Source organism: Fusarium coffeatum (genome assembly GCF_003316985.1).
Source record: "Fusarium coffeatum strain FIESC_28 chromosome Unknown BRIP53273_contig_120, whole genome shotgun sequence".
Lineage (NCBI taxonomy): Eukaryota > Fungi > Ascomycota > Sordariomycetes > Hypocreales > Nectriaceae > Fusarium > Fusarium coffeatum.
In genome coordinates this window covers 1-18,571 of record NW_022157913.1, presented here as the reverse complement: position 1 = coordinate 18,571, position 18,571 = coordinate 1, and the positions used below count along the sequence as shown (strand labels likewise).

General features: G+C 48.3%; 3 protein-coding genes across 3 annotated transcripts; all 3 read right to left on the bottom strand.

Moving 5' to 3' along the window:
* Positions 1-2,207: 2,207 nt before the first annotated feature.
* On the bottom strand, positions 2,208-4,084 carry FIESC28_05577 (uncharacterized protein; the record flags this gene model as incomplete). Its single annotated transcript, XM_031159722.1, has 4 exons — positions 2,208-2,636; positions 2,777-3,116; positions 3,580-3,880; positions 3,946-4,084. 4 exons carry the CDS (start codon positions 4,082-4,084, stop codon positions 2,208-2,210), a joined length of 1,209 nt encoding a protein of 402 aa, XP_031016219.1.
* Positions 4,085-5,542: 1,458 nt separating this feature from the next.
* Positions 5,543-6,398, bottom strand: FIESC28_05576 (uncharacterized protein; the record flags this gene model as incomplete). The annotated part of the gene is made up of 2 exons (XM_031159721.1): positions 5,543-5,751; positions 6,230-6,398. The coding sequence occupies 2 exons, from the start codon at positions 6,396-6,398 to the stop codon at positions 5,543-5,545; spliced, it is 378 nt and encodes a 125-aa protein (XP_031016218.1).
* Positions 6,399-12,875: 6,477 nt separating this feature from the next.
* On the bottom strand, positions 12,876-14,554 carry FIESC28_05575 (uncharacterized protein; the record flags this gene model as incomplete). Its single annotated transcript, XM_031159720.1, has 5 exons — positions 12,876-12,989; positions 13,038-13,283; positions 13,363-13,462; positions 13,514-13,915; positions 14,082-14,554. 5 exons carry the CDS (start codon positions 14,552-14,554, stop codon positions 12,876-12,878), a joined length of 1,335 nt encoding a protein of 444 aa, XP_031016217.1.
* Positions 14,555-18,571: the final 4,017 nt, after the last annotated feature.

The following is an 18,571-nucleotide window of genomic DNA, read 5'->3' as shown; positions in this document are numbered from 1 at the left end:
GTCGTCCCAAACACGTATATCTAAAGAAATGAGTATTCCGGGAGATAAGAACATATATACTAATCCCGTGGTCATTTTTGACCACATCGTTCCATATACTATACACTCCAGTTGGCGTACAGTAGCGGGCAAGATCTATCGACGAAGACCTTCAGCCTTTGCAACCAGGTATTGGGGCAATATGTCGAAGGTCGCCTTGCTCACGACCACAGCCAGGTATTTTGCTGCCGCCCTGGCCTCAGAGCCAGCTGGATCAAAGACCTCGCTGTTCCGATTGCAAGGTGAGAAGATACGTGTTATTGAATGCGAGGTGGACCTGGGAAATGTTGGTGGAAGACTACACCGGTACCGAGATATATAGTATAGTCTTGGCTAACTCGTCCTTGGGTCGCTGGTCCTCTTGTTCGTCTTCCTTTTGTCGATCTTCCGCGCGCCAGTGTTTAAGAACTGCCCCCGCATGTAGAAGAGCTGGTATGGCATGTACGCTCGCTCTCTGTTTGGAGGATCACCCGGGAAGGCTTTCATACACCATGCAGATATACTCTGCCGGAAGGCTCTCGCTACAGAATGCACGATTCGGTGTCTGGTCTTTTGCCCCAACAAGGGATGTACACTGGCTCGAGTCGGCGTGCCAAATCTAGTTCCTTCGCTTTGAGACATCGCGAATTGGGGATCTGCGAATAATTTGGTAGATGTCTTGGAAGACACACACAGCCGCAACACGTTGTACTGTTGTCCGCGATAGGTGCCTATATCGCTATCGCGTTGGTTATGGCAGCTAGATCCCCAAAACTCGAGTTTGACATAACGTTGATTGAAGGATTAACATCTTGCCGTTGTTCGAGCGCCAGGCTGAATGCCGGTCTCCATGTGCGGTGAAGCGAGTTTGATTTCTCAGTCCTTGCTAAGCAGCATCTGAGAAAGCTCCTATATTTAGATAGCCTCCGTGGCCACGTATGCTAGTGATAGTTCCAAGACACTTTGTCGCATCTCGACAGCAGCGAGGAAGGTTTTCGTCTTCCCTGTGCCCATTTCGTTGGCCAGTCTATCATGGAGTACTGGACATCAATGATATGATCATTCCAGGTGAAGAGTACTCCTTTTGGGAGAGGCACGCAGCCAACATTCATGACACCCAGCTTGTTGTTGATAGCTTCACTCCGCTTGCCGTGGCGAAGGTTATCTTGTTCGCAAGGGGTGAACACCAAGAATTTCTGTTCTTCCCCCTCTACGAAGACTCGCTCGTGTCATAGAGTCAGAGCGTTATATCCATTGGAAGTCCGCGAAGCAATGTCCGGGTCGTAGCGAACCGGAAATACAATTGGAAGCCAACCACGCCTGTAAATGTCTGATTTCTCGCGGTAAGAATAATATATAGTTTCGGAACAGGCCGCACAATGGATGGGCTCTTTCTTCTTAGAAGAACGCAACGAATGGCGACAGCGCGCATGGCAGTTTCCTAGTGGACCTCTGATGAGCCGATCAAAGAGGTGCTGGTTCAAAAGGCTTCAGGAGTGCGGCTCCATTATGGTCGGAAGTACGTGCTGCCTGAGGCGTAGTACATATATAAATCGAACGAGAGTTGAAATGTCACCTAACAGCGATCTTTGCCTCCCGTGATGAAGGTTTTCCCGTTGCTGTATAATAGTAGACTAGATTGCGTCCTTGTTCGGCAACAACTGCCTCTTTGATGAACTCAATTTCCTTTTTTACTGAGGCGATCTGCTCTCTTATTCGTTGTGTCTGTATGTCGTTAGTATCGTAAGTATTGTATGATGATCAAGGAAATGAACATACAGGGGACCAAACGGTTAAGGTAAAGATAAACCCCGTTGATATAGCCTCAAGTTATTTATCGTAGTTTGTGCTCATTTGGAGTCAGTGGAGCTCCGTTCAAGCTGATCAGATTACCCATGTCCTTCTCCAATCCTTGGAGCCTCATATGTGACCGGTACTGGTCATGAGCCACTGATCCCCATAGCCATCCTATGGCTTCGGTCCGGGGTATACTCGGCGTCAAATCCACCGATGGGCTGTCTGGCGTCTCGAAATGAACTGATGTCCTTCAGTCACCGTCTGTTCGAACAAAGAGCGCATCAAATATATATAGCCCTGCCACCAACGACAAGAGTGGCCGTGTTTGCACTGCAAATGTAAATATGGATGTAGAACTCCAAGAGGGGAATGGTAAACCCAGTCTCCCTTTTTCAATACGATCGGTTCGAGTCTGTCGAAGTCTTTTGGTTCGCTTTGCATGTATACGAAGTGAATCGAAGCAAATAGTCGTTGCAGACGGATTCTCGAAGAACCGGGAGATCGTCGGCCATCTCGTCACGCGTCATCGGACCAAAATGGTTGTCTGCCTCCATGCCATGCAGTTCGAGCAGCACGGGATGATAAGCAAAGTGCCCGGTTCCGATAAAGGGAGCTAAGGCATGCTCCAAGTCCTTGGGCTCACTTTCCCGCATGTACTGGACGAATTTGTCGTGGAGTTTGGCGTCATTTGTCTTGTTTCCAATTGGCGTGGCAACGTCCCGTACTTTGCGCTGTCTGAAGTCGTAGACGTACTCATGTGCCGACACTTCGCCAGTAACATCTGCAGAAAGCACAGTGCCGCTGCTGTCTGGATACATATACTATATGGAGCGAAGTTTAGTCGTCCGGCCTAGGCTGGCTTGCAAGGTGTTTATGACAGTGCTTTGGGCTGTCAATCAAACCGTCCGTATCGGCCATCAAGCACTTGATAGGCCAGCGAGATGGATCCAGGGTATTGTACCTGAGGCTCAGCAGGAGGAAGGTGAGAGGCGTGTGGTGCCGCTGTCAGCAGAAGCTGTTCTTGGGCGTCAGGTTCACCAGCCATGTCGACGTCCATGTCCTCGTCAAGTCTTGTCAGTAACCCATACGGGCCTTGATTCGGGCCTTGTTTCTCCTCTTGCTTCGGCTCGCATTTCTGTTCATTGGAAGTTGCGGAGCCTGAGGAAGACGGGGAATCGGAGCAAAAAGACGTTTCCTTGCTGTATTGCTTGCCACGGCGGTCAGCTCCATGTTCTGTGAGGGATGAACAAATCGAGAGCAATAAGTCTGCAAACGGAGTCGCAAAAGTGGTAAACTGGCCACTATATAATTGTTGACTTCGACGTCAGCTACACCCTTCAGCATCATCTCGATGAATTCCATCGAGGCGCGCCATTATCGGACTCGAATAGGGCGGCTTAATCACACTTCTAGGGTTTTTCGCCAGCAATATTTTGCATTCTCCCGATCGAACGAAGCGGGAAAGACTAGCTTCCGTATATATAATTGTGTCGTATGCTCGAACGGGTCAAGAATAAACGTTGCTCATTGCTCAGACTGCGAAAAGTGATTTCTCTCGCATCTGGCGTGGACAGATTGCTCAAGTTCCATGTTTCTTGATAGATGAGGGTCAAAGCCTCCAATTGCATCTCTGTCGCGCTGAGGTGTCGAAAGCCGTCGCAGGGTTCCTCATACTACAGTCCCATCTGGTCTTTAGACGATACGCCAGCAGGCTAGCAGGGTGAGACAAGGGCCAAACAGTTTCTTGCGGTAGCTGGAACCCACGATAGCTTCGTTTCGTGATAGTTGTCATCACTCTCATGTGGAGCACTGTCGAAGTAAACAAGGTGGGCCATCTCGACCATGGTACATGTTTTGATGAAGCTGTCCTGCTCAGCTTTGAAATTGTCGTTGAGTGGTGGTGAGAGCAGACTGAAATTCCGTGCAATGGGATCTGGTTCACCAATGACAACGTTGCCGTTATTTAGGGTAGGCAACCACACGTACAAGTAGCTTGACGTGTGGCAAACTTGACTCGCAAAGTCCTGATGGTGACGTGATTCTTTGAGAGCCGTGTAATCTTCTTCTGTGGATTGCAATATCTGGTTTACAAGGAAACCGGAGCGGAGGAAACCTTGGACAGCTCCTTACTCGGAGAATCACCATGTGATGCAGCATCGATAGTGCGCTGATATTGACGTTGTTGGTAGCTCCATGTCATGGACTCAACAGCCGGAAACTCCATCAAAGTATGGCCCAGAATTGTAAATTCCTTGTCGAGAACGATCATGTGATGAGTTTGTATCAGATGGTTTGTCTCCAGCCTTCTGACCACATGTAGCGCGCAACTACATCTTGTAAGACGCTTCCTCGGGGGTTTGCTATCTTAGCCTGGATCTTAGAAGACGAGGAAGAGGTGGATATGCTCGAGTGTTGGTATTTTTACCTGGTAAAAAGACTCTTCAATTGCCTTCTGTGTATATATAATGCCCTCCGGGACAACAGAAGGGCCTTTTCTGGGGCTTCTAGTAAGGGCAAAGATGTGACGGGAGGCAACATGTACAGGCAGAAGCTCTTGGCTGGTGGCTTTCGGTCCTGAGAGTGCGCTTCACTTCTGGCTCCAACCGGGGGGTTGACTTCCAGCAGTTGCGTCATGCCAGGATTCGTTCGTTCTTCCCTGAGCACGACGAAAGCACAAATGATATATAATAAGTCGCATTGTCTGAGAAACAAATTCATCCTCCGGCATTGGTCTTTCTATAGGAATGATGAGGTTGGCCCCGACTAGGTGCCTAAGATGGCACAGACGCATCATCGTGAAAGCAGTATATGGCGATTGCCATGGTGTCTGTCTGTTTAGATTGAGCGATTGTATATAAATATAGTCAGAGAAGTAGGTAGGTTGCTTGAGGCATAACAGCGCCTGGATTGTATCGCATGGAGTTCTCAAAAGAGCGGAGGAGTTTCGAACTCGAATTCTTCGAAGATCATAATGCTGACTTCGTGAACAATGGCGTAGTTGTATATCCCTTTGCTCAAGTCCATATATATATAGGCGGTAAAGATTATAGTCTGGGGCATGATGGGGGTTGGTGCCGAAAAGAGATGTATCCTACTCACACTGGGTTCGACTTTTGCTGCGTGCTTGACAACAGGGTTTTTCCTAGTGAGACAGACGGGAGGCGTTTCAATTCTGATGAATCCAGAGACACAGACGGAACATGGCCCTTGAGTCCTCCTGGGAACTTGTTCCTATGGTCGCCGAAAATGTAACCGATCATGGGCACTGCTTACCCCCCAAAGCGAAGATGCGACCTAAGTGGCGCTGTTCCATCCGGTGAGTCTGGATACATAGAAGCCGTTTATATAACAGGCGCCGGTGAATATCATTCGTAGACATAGGGCATCATTGCTCTTGCGAAGCATTTCGACAGATGAGTTCTGATGTTTTCTTCTGCTGCCTCCTGAGGAGTTCACATTCTCCCGTGATGGCTCAGAGGCAGAGTGTATTGACCAAGTGGCCTTGGTTTCAACAGCCCTGTCGCTCTTGCGTTTGTGGTGTGCAAAGACAGCCTGAACGTGGTATTGCTTGGGGCCATTGGCAGAGTTCCGCCGTCGACTGAAGAATTGGCGTAATCCAATGGGACTGACACCAGATGATGTCGCAATTACGTCTTGTTGGACAGCGCAATCTCGTACGCTCGAGATTTGCGAGACTTCCAAGACGTAACAGACGCTCGTTCGGCAGCTAGGCTGGGCTAGATGGCAGACCAGGATGGGGCGCAGGAAGAAGAGAACCGCCATCAGACTCTTCTTCAGTGCAGACCCCGTCCCTCACTTCGCAAGCGCCAGAGAAGGGCGGAAGATCAGGGCCACCGACAGGCGCCACTGAAGTGATCGGGGTCTTCTGCGCGTCAGAGCGCTTCATATCCTTGCGAAGACAGGGAAGACTGGCGACTGTATAATCGAGTTCATGATGAGAGGCGTACTAGGCGGGACTGCCAATGTCGTGGCGCTTAAGACACAGGAGATAAGACTGTTGGCAAACCTCTATCTCCTTCTTCCAGAAACTGGTAGCCATACCGACCGTCGAAAATTAAGGTGGTACTTGAGACAATAACTAGCTTCATAGCATCCATGACAGTTACACCAGAGAGTAATATTCTCATTCTCGGGCTTCTTGAAAGAGGATTCGATCCAAGTTCTTCAGCCCCAAGGACTCATTCAGGTAGTATATATGAGTCTTTGGAAGCTTGGGACTTGACATGTGTTGGTCGTGGGAACGAAGGGCCCCCTGTCACCAACCCAACCTCGATATATTCCCTCGTTTGGCTTTCATCGAGGGTTAGCTCCAAAGCTGTGGGAGCTTTGGGATACTGTTCGTTATGCAAGCCATGCGCCAGGGAGTTATATGACATATTGGTTGTCCTCATACGGCTAGTATTGAGCCTTTCTTCTTCTCCGGTACTCCACATCAAGACGTGCTGAAACGGGACTTGGCCTTCTGCCTTGATAAGCATTTGAAGAGAGTCGCTTTGCTGCGCGAGGTCCTGGCGGCCGTCTTCGGGAGCATCATCGGCTGCGGAAGCACTTGAGCCTTCCATGGTCTGAAGTTTGTCTGGGTACCCATCGGCCAATAGCGCATGAAAAGAATGAGTAGATATAATATATATCATGGGTAAGTGTATTCCTGCAAAGGAACTCATCGCGGAAAATATGCCAAGATGGAAGAGGCTTTGCGAAACGAGAAACAATGCCAGGTCTTGATCAACAATCTGCTCTCAGTAGCTGAAACTCAACTGGAATCACGGGAGGGTCAGTGATGCCATTCGAATTTCGTCAGGAATGTGAACCACTTGGTGTTGTTGAAGCAGTGTAGTGAGCATCCTGAGTCGATGAGTGTGTATATATAGAACATGATATAAAGGGCGTAACAGGTCGCCGAGTTCGTTGTGGGCGGTGCATTGACAAACGCCATTTAGTCGTGTAAGCAGCCCTTCCAGTTTCTCGCTTGCGGGTGTGACTTCGGGACTGAACTTCCGTTGCATTGCCATTCCCGGTAGTTGTCCCAGTCTCCTCAACCGAGACCGCTGCGTCTCTTCGCTGATGCAGGAGGTGTCGTTCGAAGAAGATGAAAGAAGCAGTGAGATAAACATTTGGGTCTACTGCGCCAAGGACAAGATCAGGAAGATGCAAAGACCGTTTCGTATATATCTTGCTGTCCAGGGGACCTGGTCCGATTCTGCTGTTGCTCGATGGACTGTATATAGGGTACGATACATATGGGCTTCCGCTAGGCAAACGAGGCGGTCGATTCCGGTGAAGTAGTCGGAGCTCCTTGCGCGAAACAAGCAGCTCGACCGACGTTGAGTCCAAGTCGTCATGGTCTTGCTGTAGCCTCTTTTGCTTCTTTGGGCCGAAGTTGGAGAACGACAATATATATAAACTAACAATTGTTATTTTGAATACACTCAGATCATGTGGAATGAACCTACCTTTTCGGGAGCTAGTTGTTTCCGCTTTGTGGTCGGCGATACTAGCACGAAGTATTCGAGCGGCGATCATGAGAGTCCCATCCGTAATTTGTTGATGTTGCTTGCTGAGATGTGTGAGACATGGGACACTCGGTGCACTGGTCTCTCTGTCCATCAGGTCGAAGTAGATGGATAGGATGACGAGATGATGGGCGCCACAGCATGAGCGGACTCGTTTCGCGGAGGTCAACTTGCTATACTGAAAGCAGGAGCAACCCAATGTGGCATTCTGTGCACCGCGTCTTTTCAGTTCGATGCATACATATATATAGGGATTTTAGCCGAGGTAGCCCGAGTTGTGCCAACCACTTTTCTTCTACCAAATGATTGAATAATGGTAAAAGAGACTGTAAAACATTCCGAAATCATGGTCTCATCGATGGTTCCTGGCAGGAACATCGACGTATCCTGTGCCTTAAGGCAGAGAAAGTTCATACTATCGGTCTGTCGCTTTGAGGTTCAGGGTATATACCACAAAGTTATCTGCTGGTAGATCGGGTGATAGAGTCCAGTATAAGCTGTGCTTGAAACTGTAGACTCGTGAGGTAAATTCGTTTGTATGGCGAGGCGGCGCAGGTGAGCCGAAAGGTTGTCGTGCACTCGCATAATCGCGGGAGGTGTGTAGTCGAGCATGGTGTTGACATATGTTCTAACGGTTTGCAGGCGATAACACAGGCCCGGTTGCGTTCACCCAGCGCGTCCGGCTCTTTGTATGGCTGACGCCCTCGATATGAGGGCGCTGGTAAGTGTATGGACGCCAGCACGAGGATTATAGCCATCGAGATATTGAACTCGTATCAAGAGTGGACCCTCATCCTCGTCTTGCGACGTATTGGTCACAGAGAAGAGCGACGCTATGAAGTAGCAGTGTTTCAGTCTGTGGAATTGCTCTCGCTTCCATGATAGCTTCGACACTTTGTTGATAGGGTACCAAGCTTAGAAAAATCACGGATTGCCCAAGCATCGAGTGGTGTTCTGTGTCAAATGTATGTCGTTGGCAAGATGGACTGGTCACAATGCTGAGCCACTTCCGCTGGGTTGTTTCTTCCTCCTCGGCGATTCCCAGGTTCTCTGGTTTATGGTATCCGCAACTCCAGTGCCGGCGAGTAGGGTTTGAAGATTATTGCAGACACCAGTACCGAGATTGCCAGTACATCATCGCGCAGGCAGAGTGGAAACTTGATGTAGCATGTATAGGCATAGATTGCGAGTGTTCAGATGCAATCAGAAAAGCACCAATGAACGCTTATCAAGATAAATGTCAGGGTAGTCGGTGAATTGGGTAGTTACTGTTCCTGAAGCCGTGATGCTTTGTTCGTCGTTCTGCAAATATCCGACGGACAGCAGAGACGTCAGCTCATCGTGACACCAACCAACCAAAGGTCCTGCCCATCTGAACTTCCAGGATCAATACAACACTTTCGACTGCGGGCTGTCGAGCCGTAAGAAGGTCATAATAATGCTGACCTTTCGTTTGTTGGTGATGTTTATAGTATATAGAAAATGGGTTCAACGCTTCGAATAGAGAACGCCTTTGACGATTCCTGTTTCCAGCATCAACGAGCCACTTGGGGCATGTGTAGCTTGAAACAAAACATCCGGGCCTGGGACCGTGGCCGTGACCACGTTGAAAGTTCTTGACTCGCTCACTGATATGGATCAATCCACGAAGGGAATAGAGCCCGTGCGAACCTTCCACCTGCTCAGGTCTGAATCCATTGAGTCAACAAGACCTCCTAATGGATAGATATCATATCTGGAAAGGCACCGCGGTGTGCGCGGCTTCTAGTTGTTTGAACAGACGAGTCACTGTATCGTTGACTCCATTGTCAAAGGCCGTTCTATCGGGCGGTTCTTCAGTGAAGATCTGGTTGACAGCAGAGAAGTACACGTTTTAAAGACGCGATACCAAAAATCCAGGAAGTGCGTGTTGACAAGGGAAGCTAAAAGGAGTGTGTTTCATACCGCATAAGGTTCCAGGACAGTCTGCGACATCTCTCCCGTCCTTGTGCCCTCTCGTCAGTCCGTTCTCTTCAGGCAGGACGGTCGAAGTGCAGCCTTGTCGCGGTTGGGTAGGAACAGTGCCAGGTACTGGCGCACGCTCATTAGGTAGATACTGCCGGCTTTCAGTAGTCAGGGGGTAAGGAGTTCCGTCCATCAGACGGCAGGGCGCAGTTGCTCAGTGAACCTCGTTACTGCCCGTTGTCGTCACCAACCAGGGCGCTGTTCAAGGAGGTATGACAAGCTAGAACGCTGGGACACTGCGCTCTTGCTCATACCTAAGATCAGCATATTAGTACAAGCAAGAAAGTAGGAGAGGCAATGCTTACCAGCGCAATAACAGCTCCTGGTAAATCAGTTGGTGATATTTCAGGAGGACAACCGTAGAAACGAAAGCATCAAGCTGGTCTACAAGCTTGAGTTAGCGAATTCGAACGATGAAATGCCAACAGAGGGAAGTAGTGCGTACCTTGGGACGACAGGGCCGACCAAACATGTATATAATATAATAGTTCAATTCGCGTCGTATCATCCGAATCGGAGTCTTGTCCCAGAAGCCGCAACGATAGTTATACTGGATCTGAGGAATGCTAGTAGATTCCGAAACCTGGACTCAAAGTGCTGGCTGTTCGTGGCGCAAGGAAACAAGCCACGACAGTGCTTCCTCTTCAGATGTTTTGCAAGTTTAACAACAAAACTCTGAGGGCCAGCTTCGGAGTGATCTGTCATATGTTAGATGCTCCAGTGATATGACAAACATACGAAGCACATACCTTCACAGGGACATGGCCAGTGTTGGGATGGTAATACAGCCAGCAAAGCCCACGGAAAGCTGATCATCAGCCGTCCGCTGTCGGTATCATCGCTCCTAATGGGATGTTATATATAATGTCTCAGAGCTTCAAATAATGACAGTACTGGGCATCAACACAAGTCGTGTTTTGTAACTGGTCCTGCTGGGTGGATGCGTGATAGGCATCTCTGTATTTTGTGCCAAGGAAGGCGGCCACATCGCTTGTCTCCCGTTTTGTTTCGACACGAGGACAGCGACTGTTCCAAACCGGTACTCGTTGACCAGTCTCGCTTTTTTCCCGTAAAAAGGCATTATAGAATGACATATATAGATCAGAATGCTGAGCGTCCATGTTCGGTGGCTAGCCGCAGGGACCACAGTTGTGGTGTCCTGAGTTGGTTCTTCGTATATAGGCTGGGAAGACGCACAGAGGGTTGACGCCCTTGACGAATCGACATCGACTGTACATTATATGCGAAAATGTTAGCGACAGGAAGTAACAAGTGCACAGCTCAACTTACAACAGGTCATGTTCTGCCAGAGGCTTCTTAGTGCAATATGCTTGCCACAATACAGGTAAAGCTGCTGGTCAGTTGTAAACATCGAGCTCTTGGGAGCAGCTGTGAGGTCGGTTATGACGGCGCCGGCATATAACATGGTCTTCCGAGACCTGAAAATGGTGAGGTCTGGATAAGGAGGGTCTTGTGACGATGTGTCCGTAGTGGAAGGTGTATAATGGAAGGTCAAGGATAGATGTGGAAAGTCCAAGGGTTATATGGTATTGCCCAGGTCTCATGGTCACAGACTCGCCCGGCCCCTCCACGAGAGCCCGGTACTTGGCACCAGGTGAGTTGTTAGAGGAGTGGAAGATGCTGGGGTGTTGAATACACCGATGAGAAGGCATACAAGTTTTGCGCTTCGGTGTTCACTATTGCGTATAGTATATGCAAAGATATTAGTGATATGAAGTGAGAACAGTGCAGGCCTTGACTTACAGCAGGGCAGCCCACTCAGTCAAAGACGAGAGACGCGAACAAATCGAGTCCAACCGTACCACAGATGGCGGGGAAACAGGCCATCCGAGCGACGTTTCTCATTGATGATGTCTCCATTGTCAGTCGTTGAACAGAGATGTTATGCACTAAGAGTGACAACAGTGCAAGACTTGACTTACAATGACAGGACCACCACTGAGTACTCGCTTGTTGGTGTGTGAAAGTGGCAATAGCAAGAAGGCGAGCAATCCTTGCACTTCGCTATTTGGTTGTATATAGTATATGTGAACCTGTTAGTGACGAATGGCAATAGTGCAGGACTGGACTTACAACAGGCCAATCTCCTGCATGAATGACAAGAGACGCGAGCGAATTTATCTCCGCAGGTGGTGGGGAAGCAAGCCATTTGTTCACGGCGCTTTTCATTGAAGCTGTCTAAATTGTCAGTCGTTGAACAAAGATGTAATGCAGCAAGAGTGACAACAGTGCAGGACTTGACTTACAACGGGCCACCGCCAGTATCTCGATGGACGGAGAGGGCATTCGGGAAGCGTCGAAGAGCTCTTTCGTCTCTTGATTTGGCCGTCCAGCGAAGATGTTATATAATAAGACTCGGGCACGGTGAGAGCACCAAGAGGAAGCAAGAGTATTTCGTTTCGACGTCAGACGTCTTCAAGCTATGTAGGAGGGGATAAGGCCCAGCGTATATCTTGAAGAGCCTCCAGAGTCGATAGTATATAAGAAAGAACAGGTGAAAGGGGATCAAAGTATTGTATATGAAAGGAGATGAGACAAGAAGAGGAGAGAAGAGAGAGCTCGGGGAGAGACAAGGGGGTATTTATACTCGAAACGGCTGTTTCTCGCTTCAACGGATAGCTACGTCTTATGAGTCACTACGGTGGCACTTTGTCGAATATTCCTTCATCTGGAAGAGGTTTGCCGTGGGTTTCTGGGAATCTTCTCCGTGTGCTTTGCTGTTAATTGCGGATGACCCTGTCAAGACACAGATCGCCAGAAACAGTCTGATTTCATGACAACTGCTCTCTTTTACCATAAAATTGAGATGGAAGCTGTCATAGGATTGTTACAGAAAGATTTCTTGCTTGTCGGCAATCGGAGTGTTGCATGGCCCGGCTTCGATCCCATTGGACTGAGCTGCACAGACTTGTCGGCTTGTTGCTTGCAGCACGACACAAACACCAGAATATAGAAGCAGAGAAAAATGAAAAGAATGTTGTAGGGGTTGGAGAGCGAGGATTGTGGGAGTGAAGAGTCTGCTTGACAAGATGCAGAAACAGGGTGTTGTCTGTAACGGATTCCCCGGGTGAAGAGACGCCTCTGCAGAAAAGACATGAATTGCACCCCTCGTTGCAATCAGTGACGGTGCTTTGCTGGTGAGGCAAGCGCGATACGCACTGCACATCCATGGTTTTGCCAAGGTGTGAGTAAAGAATAACATGCGGTATTCTTAGTCAAGAGTGTATACACTGCTGTCGGAGGCTCAAGTGACTGCTCCGCACCGAGTTTCATGGCAATCACAGAATAGTCACAGTGCCAGAATGACCGTTGAAGAAATAAATTCTCAAGTAAAAAAGGTGTTCTTGAATGAAAAGACTAGACTCCGTACTGCCATTCCCGTGTATCAATATGCCCAGTAGCCGTATACCTGTAGTCTATAGATGAAACTCCCAAATGCAAATGCTGTTGCCTCGTGTAATAATGCTTGTCCCCAAATCAAATCGCTCGTGTATGCTCCCATCATGAAACTCCCGCGTCTTCAACCGTTCTAATAGGAATATTCCCGTCTATACCAGGCATAAACGCCCGATATGATGCCGCGAGTGACCAGTTCCGTAGATCTCTCACCGCAGCCTACACTCATCAGCTATGCATCAAGGATTTTGAGATTTGGGAACTTACCTCGGCTTCTGGTGTGAAGCGCTTTCGCCCCGTTGCTTCATTGACACAGATAGCTTCCTCAATCGTCCCATCCCAATGAGCTTGCACGCTCGATGTACACGCCGCAAGCCACTGTAGTTCACCATGTTGCATCTCCGGGTGTTGAATGATATAATCCCTGAAATAAGGCCACGATATACAGTCCAACATATCGATATGAGGAACAAAGACTTGAAGTTCCGTCGGACGAATCCAATCAGGCATATCCTAGACCATAGTTAGTAAAGATTCCACACATCTCAAATGATTTCTCTCAAAATAGCTTCTGAGAAAATCAAGAACTCACAGCATAGGTCTCAGGAGTCGGGTTAATTTGCCATCTCATGACAACCCAAACAACCCACACAGCCGCCATACTCGTAAAAGCATAATCCTGCCTTCTCGCACTATAAATAAACTGCACAGCCCATTTACTTATCATCGAAGCATTCTCATACTCATCCTTATCAAAAAGCGCCGCAACAGACGGAAACGTGCCCGTCAAATCATCAGGATTCGCACCCTCAGTGACCAACTGTCTCGCCTTTTTCAACGTATCAGCCCAAGCCTTCGTCACAGAGTCCACGCCGTGTCCGTCGTTGGCTGTCATCATGGCCCAGTTGTGTTTGGCGTAGTAATTCTGTAACTGGCCTTGTTGAGCTACGGCTGGGTAGTGGTTCGATTTTATACCGCTTGAGAAAGGGAGGTTGCCGAAGTGATAGGAGAAGTAACTTTGGGTACGTGAGCCAAGATCGATGGAGGCGGCTTCGGCTTCGAAGATTGTGCCGTCGAGCCATTCTGATCTGTCGAAGAGTGTTTCTATGAATTTGCTCTTGGCTTGATGGTTTACTCCGACGAGTCTAGGATGGTTAGTAAATCAAATACGATGGAGTATTTCAAACTCGGATGATTCTAGTGAGATGAAGAGTTCACTAAAAGGATAATCTCATTGAGAGTGAAGTGAGATGAGACCATTTTCACTTGAAAATGCAAGAAATTCACAGCACATCACTCGCACAAACTTACCTTTGCGGTACAACAACAGCATTACTCTTGGACTCTATGTAGGAAACGATAGCCTCAACCGGCTCCCCTATCCTGACCCAAGACATAATCTCCGCAGCCTCAGCGTCCGTCCCCACACGCATAGCCGCAAGCATAGTCTCAAGTTGCACAAGTCTCGCCTCTTTCTCCATCAACTTGGACTTCTGCTCATTATACGCATGAGTAAGCCGATTCAGCCTCTCACCGGACAAAATCTTAGTATCGTACTCGCAGACATTACTGCTAAACTGACACCGAGCACAAGGCTGCTTGCCGTCGCATTTGGTCTTCGTCTTGCGACACGGCACGCAGGCGTGATTCGTCGAGGCCTTGCGCGATGAGCCCGCGCGGGACGGTCTGGGACGGCGAGGTTGAGGTTCTGGGGGTGAGGGAGTTGGGGTGAAGTGTTTGAGTGGTGCAGGGGCCAGACTGGGGAAGCGACTGGTGCTCTGCATCCTAATGGTAGGATTCTGTAATGATGACGTCGCTGAGGGTTAACATAGCATTGCATGCAACAGTCTGTCCGCGGGCTGAGACGAGGCGAGGCGATGCGAGGCAGATCACGTCACGTTGTTTCCATGCGATGATTGGTGCGAGCATTTGTGATATTGGGTTTGCGGGGGTCAAGGATAGATGTCACCTGACTACGCGTTTCGTGTTTGGTCTACGAGACATTCCAGTGTCGTTTTGCTAGAATGTGATGAAGATGAAGTAATTAGAAAACATATTCAAGTTGTAATTAGTTGTAACTACCGGAAATAAGATGAAGAAAGTAAATACCAGCACTTGGAGTATGTAGGTCCATCAGCTACTTCGTACGCCTTACCAAACAAGCCCTGGCCAGGTCATGTCATAATTGGCAAGTAAATTATTTCTGCAAACTAAAACTGAATAGATCAACGACACCCACATCTAACTCTCACCGTCGTTGATCTTATCTGCAGGGCCCAAGCTGAGGCAGATCAGCATTGTCAATGAGGAGCTGATTCGGAGCTATTCAACTCCGGCCTGAACATCGCCGCTTTCCGTGGCAATCAGTAAGCAAGACTTCCTCTCCTGAGACATCGTCTAGTCGTCAATTACGTCGTTGTGTAAGATTGCCAAGCAGCAAGCCTCAATGCGATGCAAAGTAATTGATACTGTAGCATCAAAGCAACAATTATCTGCTAGACAGATCTAGAATTACACGCCCCAAGAAAAGCCCAAGATCCCGGAACCGATTGTGAGATTCAATTCAGGGCAAATGACATCATCAAAACTGACAACCGTTAATCCCGGACGGGAGACTTTGGCCGCTGCCCTCGAAACCAACGACGTCACAAACCGGTTATTCAACTTCCGTAACTTTGTTACATTTTTCTCTGTCTTTCTTTTTTGTGTAGAAACATAATTGTGGGGATGTAAAAATTATCAAAACATGTTTTAGTCGTCGTGACGTCGTTGTGAGGCAAACACGCCCAGACTCAAATCCTACGATACAACCAATCATACTCATTAAAATCTTTGTCGCAGAGGAACTGACTGGACGCCTTGCAGCCTTGCAACCACTGCTCGCAGATCATCACAGCTAACAGTAGTTGACAGGCACAGGAACAATCCGTCGGACAACTCGGCTTACTTGTCGCCAACGGCTGCAAGTGCAAGCTTGCTTCCCCCGCTTCGACGGAACGGAACCGAAAACGAGGCCCCATTTCTGTTTCTTAAAAATTCTGTTGACCTTTCCCCAGAATTCTAATCCACTGTGCGATTAATTCTGGATCTATAACCATCAAATTTTGATCAAAGATTTTTCTGTGAGTCCGGTCCGGATGTCCACAAAGCCGGGCCGAAGCCGGAGCGGGAGATACAAGAGTCGGAGCTTGGCATTGCGGGGGGTTAGATAAGAGTCATTCACTATCTATTTCATCAGTAATGATCAGTTATAAGATATCTCGTTTGAGACTGAAGATATCTCATTCTTGATTCATGATAACTTCGCCCGTCCAGCGGTGAGAGAGTCAATACGCGTGGCTTACGAGAGCCCGACAAGGCTACCAACCACTCCCGCCAAGAAAAATGGGTGTGAAGCCGACTCATGGGGTAACTCTCACGACACACTGTGACCCATGACTGACTCAAATCGTTGCTCAGTGGCGGCCAACTCTAACGAGAGAAAGAAAAATTGAGTCAAGCTAGAAAAAGTTTGACGTTCGGCAACTCCCATGGTCAATGGTGCTAGTCGGGTCAGATTTAATGTCTCGGAATAAATAGACTTTTCAATAGTTAACGGTCGAGGCTTGAAATATTGGTTGAGCTGAGGACATGGATACGAAGAATTTAAGGCCTTCCAGCATACGCTATCTACACCGAAATAGACATAACTTACCCGTGGACCTTTGAGCGGCTCCGAACATGTACAGGGTTCCCGCGGAAGGGGAGCTGCCCTGTAACCCCTGTAAGCTGACCCCAGATTTCCAGGTTCAGAACCTCTATAACCTCGGCTTCAATCTGGATCCGAGAAAACACAACAATATTGAATCATGACGAAACTCTGTTACCATCTCTCTTATTGACTACCGAGTCGTTGTCATTGTCGATAATATAAAGCATCACCGCTTTTTCACCGTGGCGCGAAACTCTAGTCATTGATCAGTATCATATCATCCGCCGTCTCGTTTCAGCATGTGACGAGCCATTCCCAAACCATGAATCCCCCAACCCCCCATTACTGTATTTGTCCCTCCCCCCGCCTTTCGGTGATTGTAACTGTAACTCTACTGTAGAGACCACATGCGCGCTTGTCAAATCATGGGGTTTGATCAAGAACTAGTTCCACTGTCTCAGATTATCTCGACAAGAGATGCAGGTGATTTCCTCAGCCTCCATCCATCTCTGCCTTATCAATACCTCCATGTCTACAGATGTGTATCCTGATCGTCTATCCATCCATCTTATTGCAAATCAGGGTCTCGAGAAAGGCAATATTTACTCAGCCGCTCAGGCTGCCGTCAGCTGCAACATATCGCAGCCTCTTACTCTCGTAGGCAGTCATCCTCAGCGACAGTCAGCAGATATAATACACTGTACTTGCCATGTGGCCTTTTGTGCGTATCTATCACCCGCGCGGGGAGAGGATGGATGGATGGTATGGTTCGCATAACGATAGCTTCGCTCAATCTGGTAGCCTGCTGCAAATGGAGCTTATTCTCACTCCCTCCCCCCTGTCAGCAGTCGCGGAGCCTCCTCCCCCGCAATCAGTACGTGGTGAAGTCTGGCTTGGCCACGGAACAACCAGGGCAGTGAGGCCTGCATCTGCATGCTCATTTGTTCAATAGTCTCACCGCAGGCTGGCTGAATATTTCCATTTTGTGAACATCCCAAATATCTTTTCTGCATACACAGTGTTTGCATATTGCTCTGCTCTCATCAGCCTGCGATGCTACACGAACGGAGAGAATACAAGATAGTGTAAGCCCAGAACATTCCCACGAGGTAATCGTACCATCAGTTCATGGAAAGGCCCGAGCTCACGAAGCCTCACTTTTCTGTTTTATTTTCGGCCAGGGGAATGAATGATCTGACTTATCCTCCATTCTGGGGCTAATAATTATACATTCTATTGTCAAGACAGTGTCATCAAAACAACATCACCAGTTTCCTTATTGAGTAAACACCGCCAAGGCTGATCGCCCAACAATGCGGCCCTTTTTTGTCTTACATGTCAACTCGTATTGGCAAAGACACGACGACACTGTATTTCTCCGCCAGACAAGACACAAGACACGAATAAGACATGATTGATTACAATTAGACTACACAGATTAGAAAAATGCAAATTTTTAATTAATGGACAATGATCCTCCCTTGAAAAGTCCCTTATTAAAAAGTAAAGAAAAAAGAAAAAAAGACTCACATTAGTTGACGATCCATCCACTCATAACCAAAACCGTCCATCCATCTTGACTCCAACACCGCGGATTCAACCCCCCAACACACTTTTTCCAAGGTGTGTGCGCGCGATAAAAAAGACGATTGTCTTTGTTGATTGTTATTTGTTGTTGAGAAAGACAATATCCCTCAGTTTTACTTCGGCGGCTTTCGGAGAACAAAGGATTCGGCACTTCCGAATAGCTTCTTTTTTATTCTTCGTTCTATTGTGAATGATGGAATGATGGCTCTAGGGCATTCGTTATCCAGGCCCTCGCTCATCCCCGCAAAATACGTTGTCGGAATGAATATGGAACCTGGTCATGGTCCAGGCTTGTCCCAGGCCTCAAATAAAGGAGAGCAGCCTGGCCTGGGCTGAGTCTGAGTCTTGGCTAAACCCACCCCCAAAGCGAAATACCTTGTTCGGCACCGAATGGGTTTATTGCCACTGTGGATTAGTGATTGATGACCCCTAGATAGCCCTCTGTGATTTCTTCAGTGACGGCACAGTGCACTGTACGGATGCGCCTGTGCTTCTTGCCACCCCCCCTCTGCCACTGCTGCTC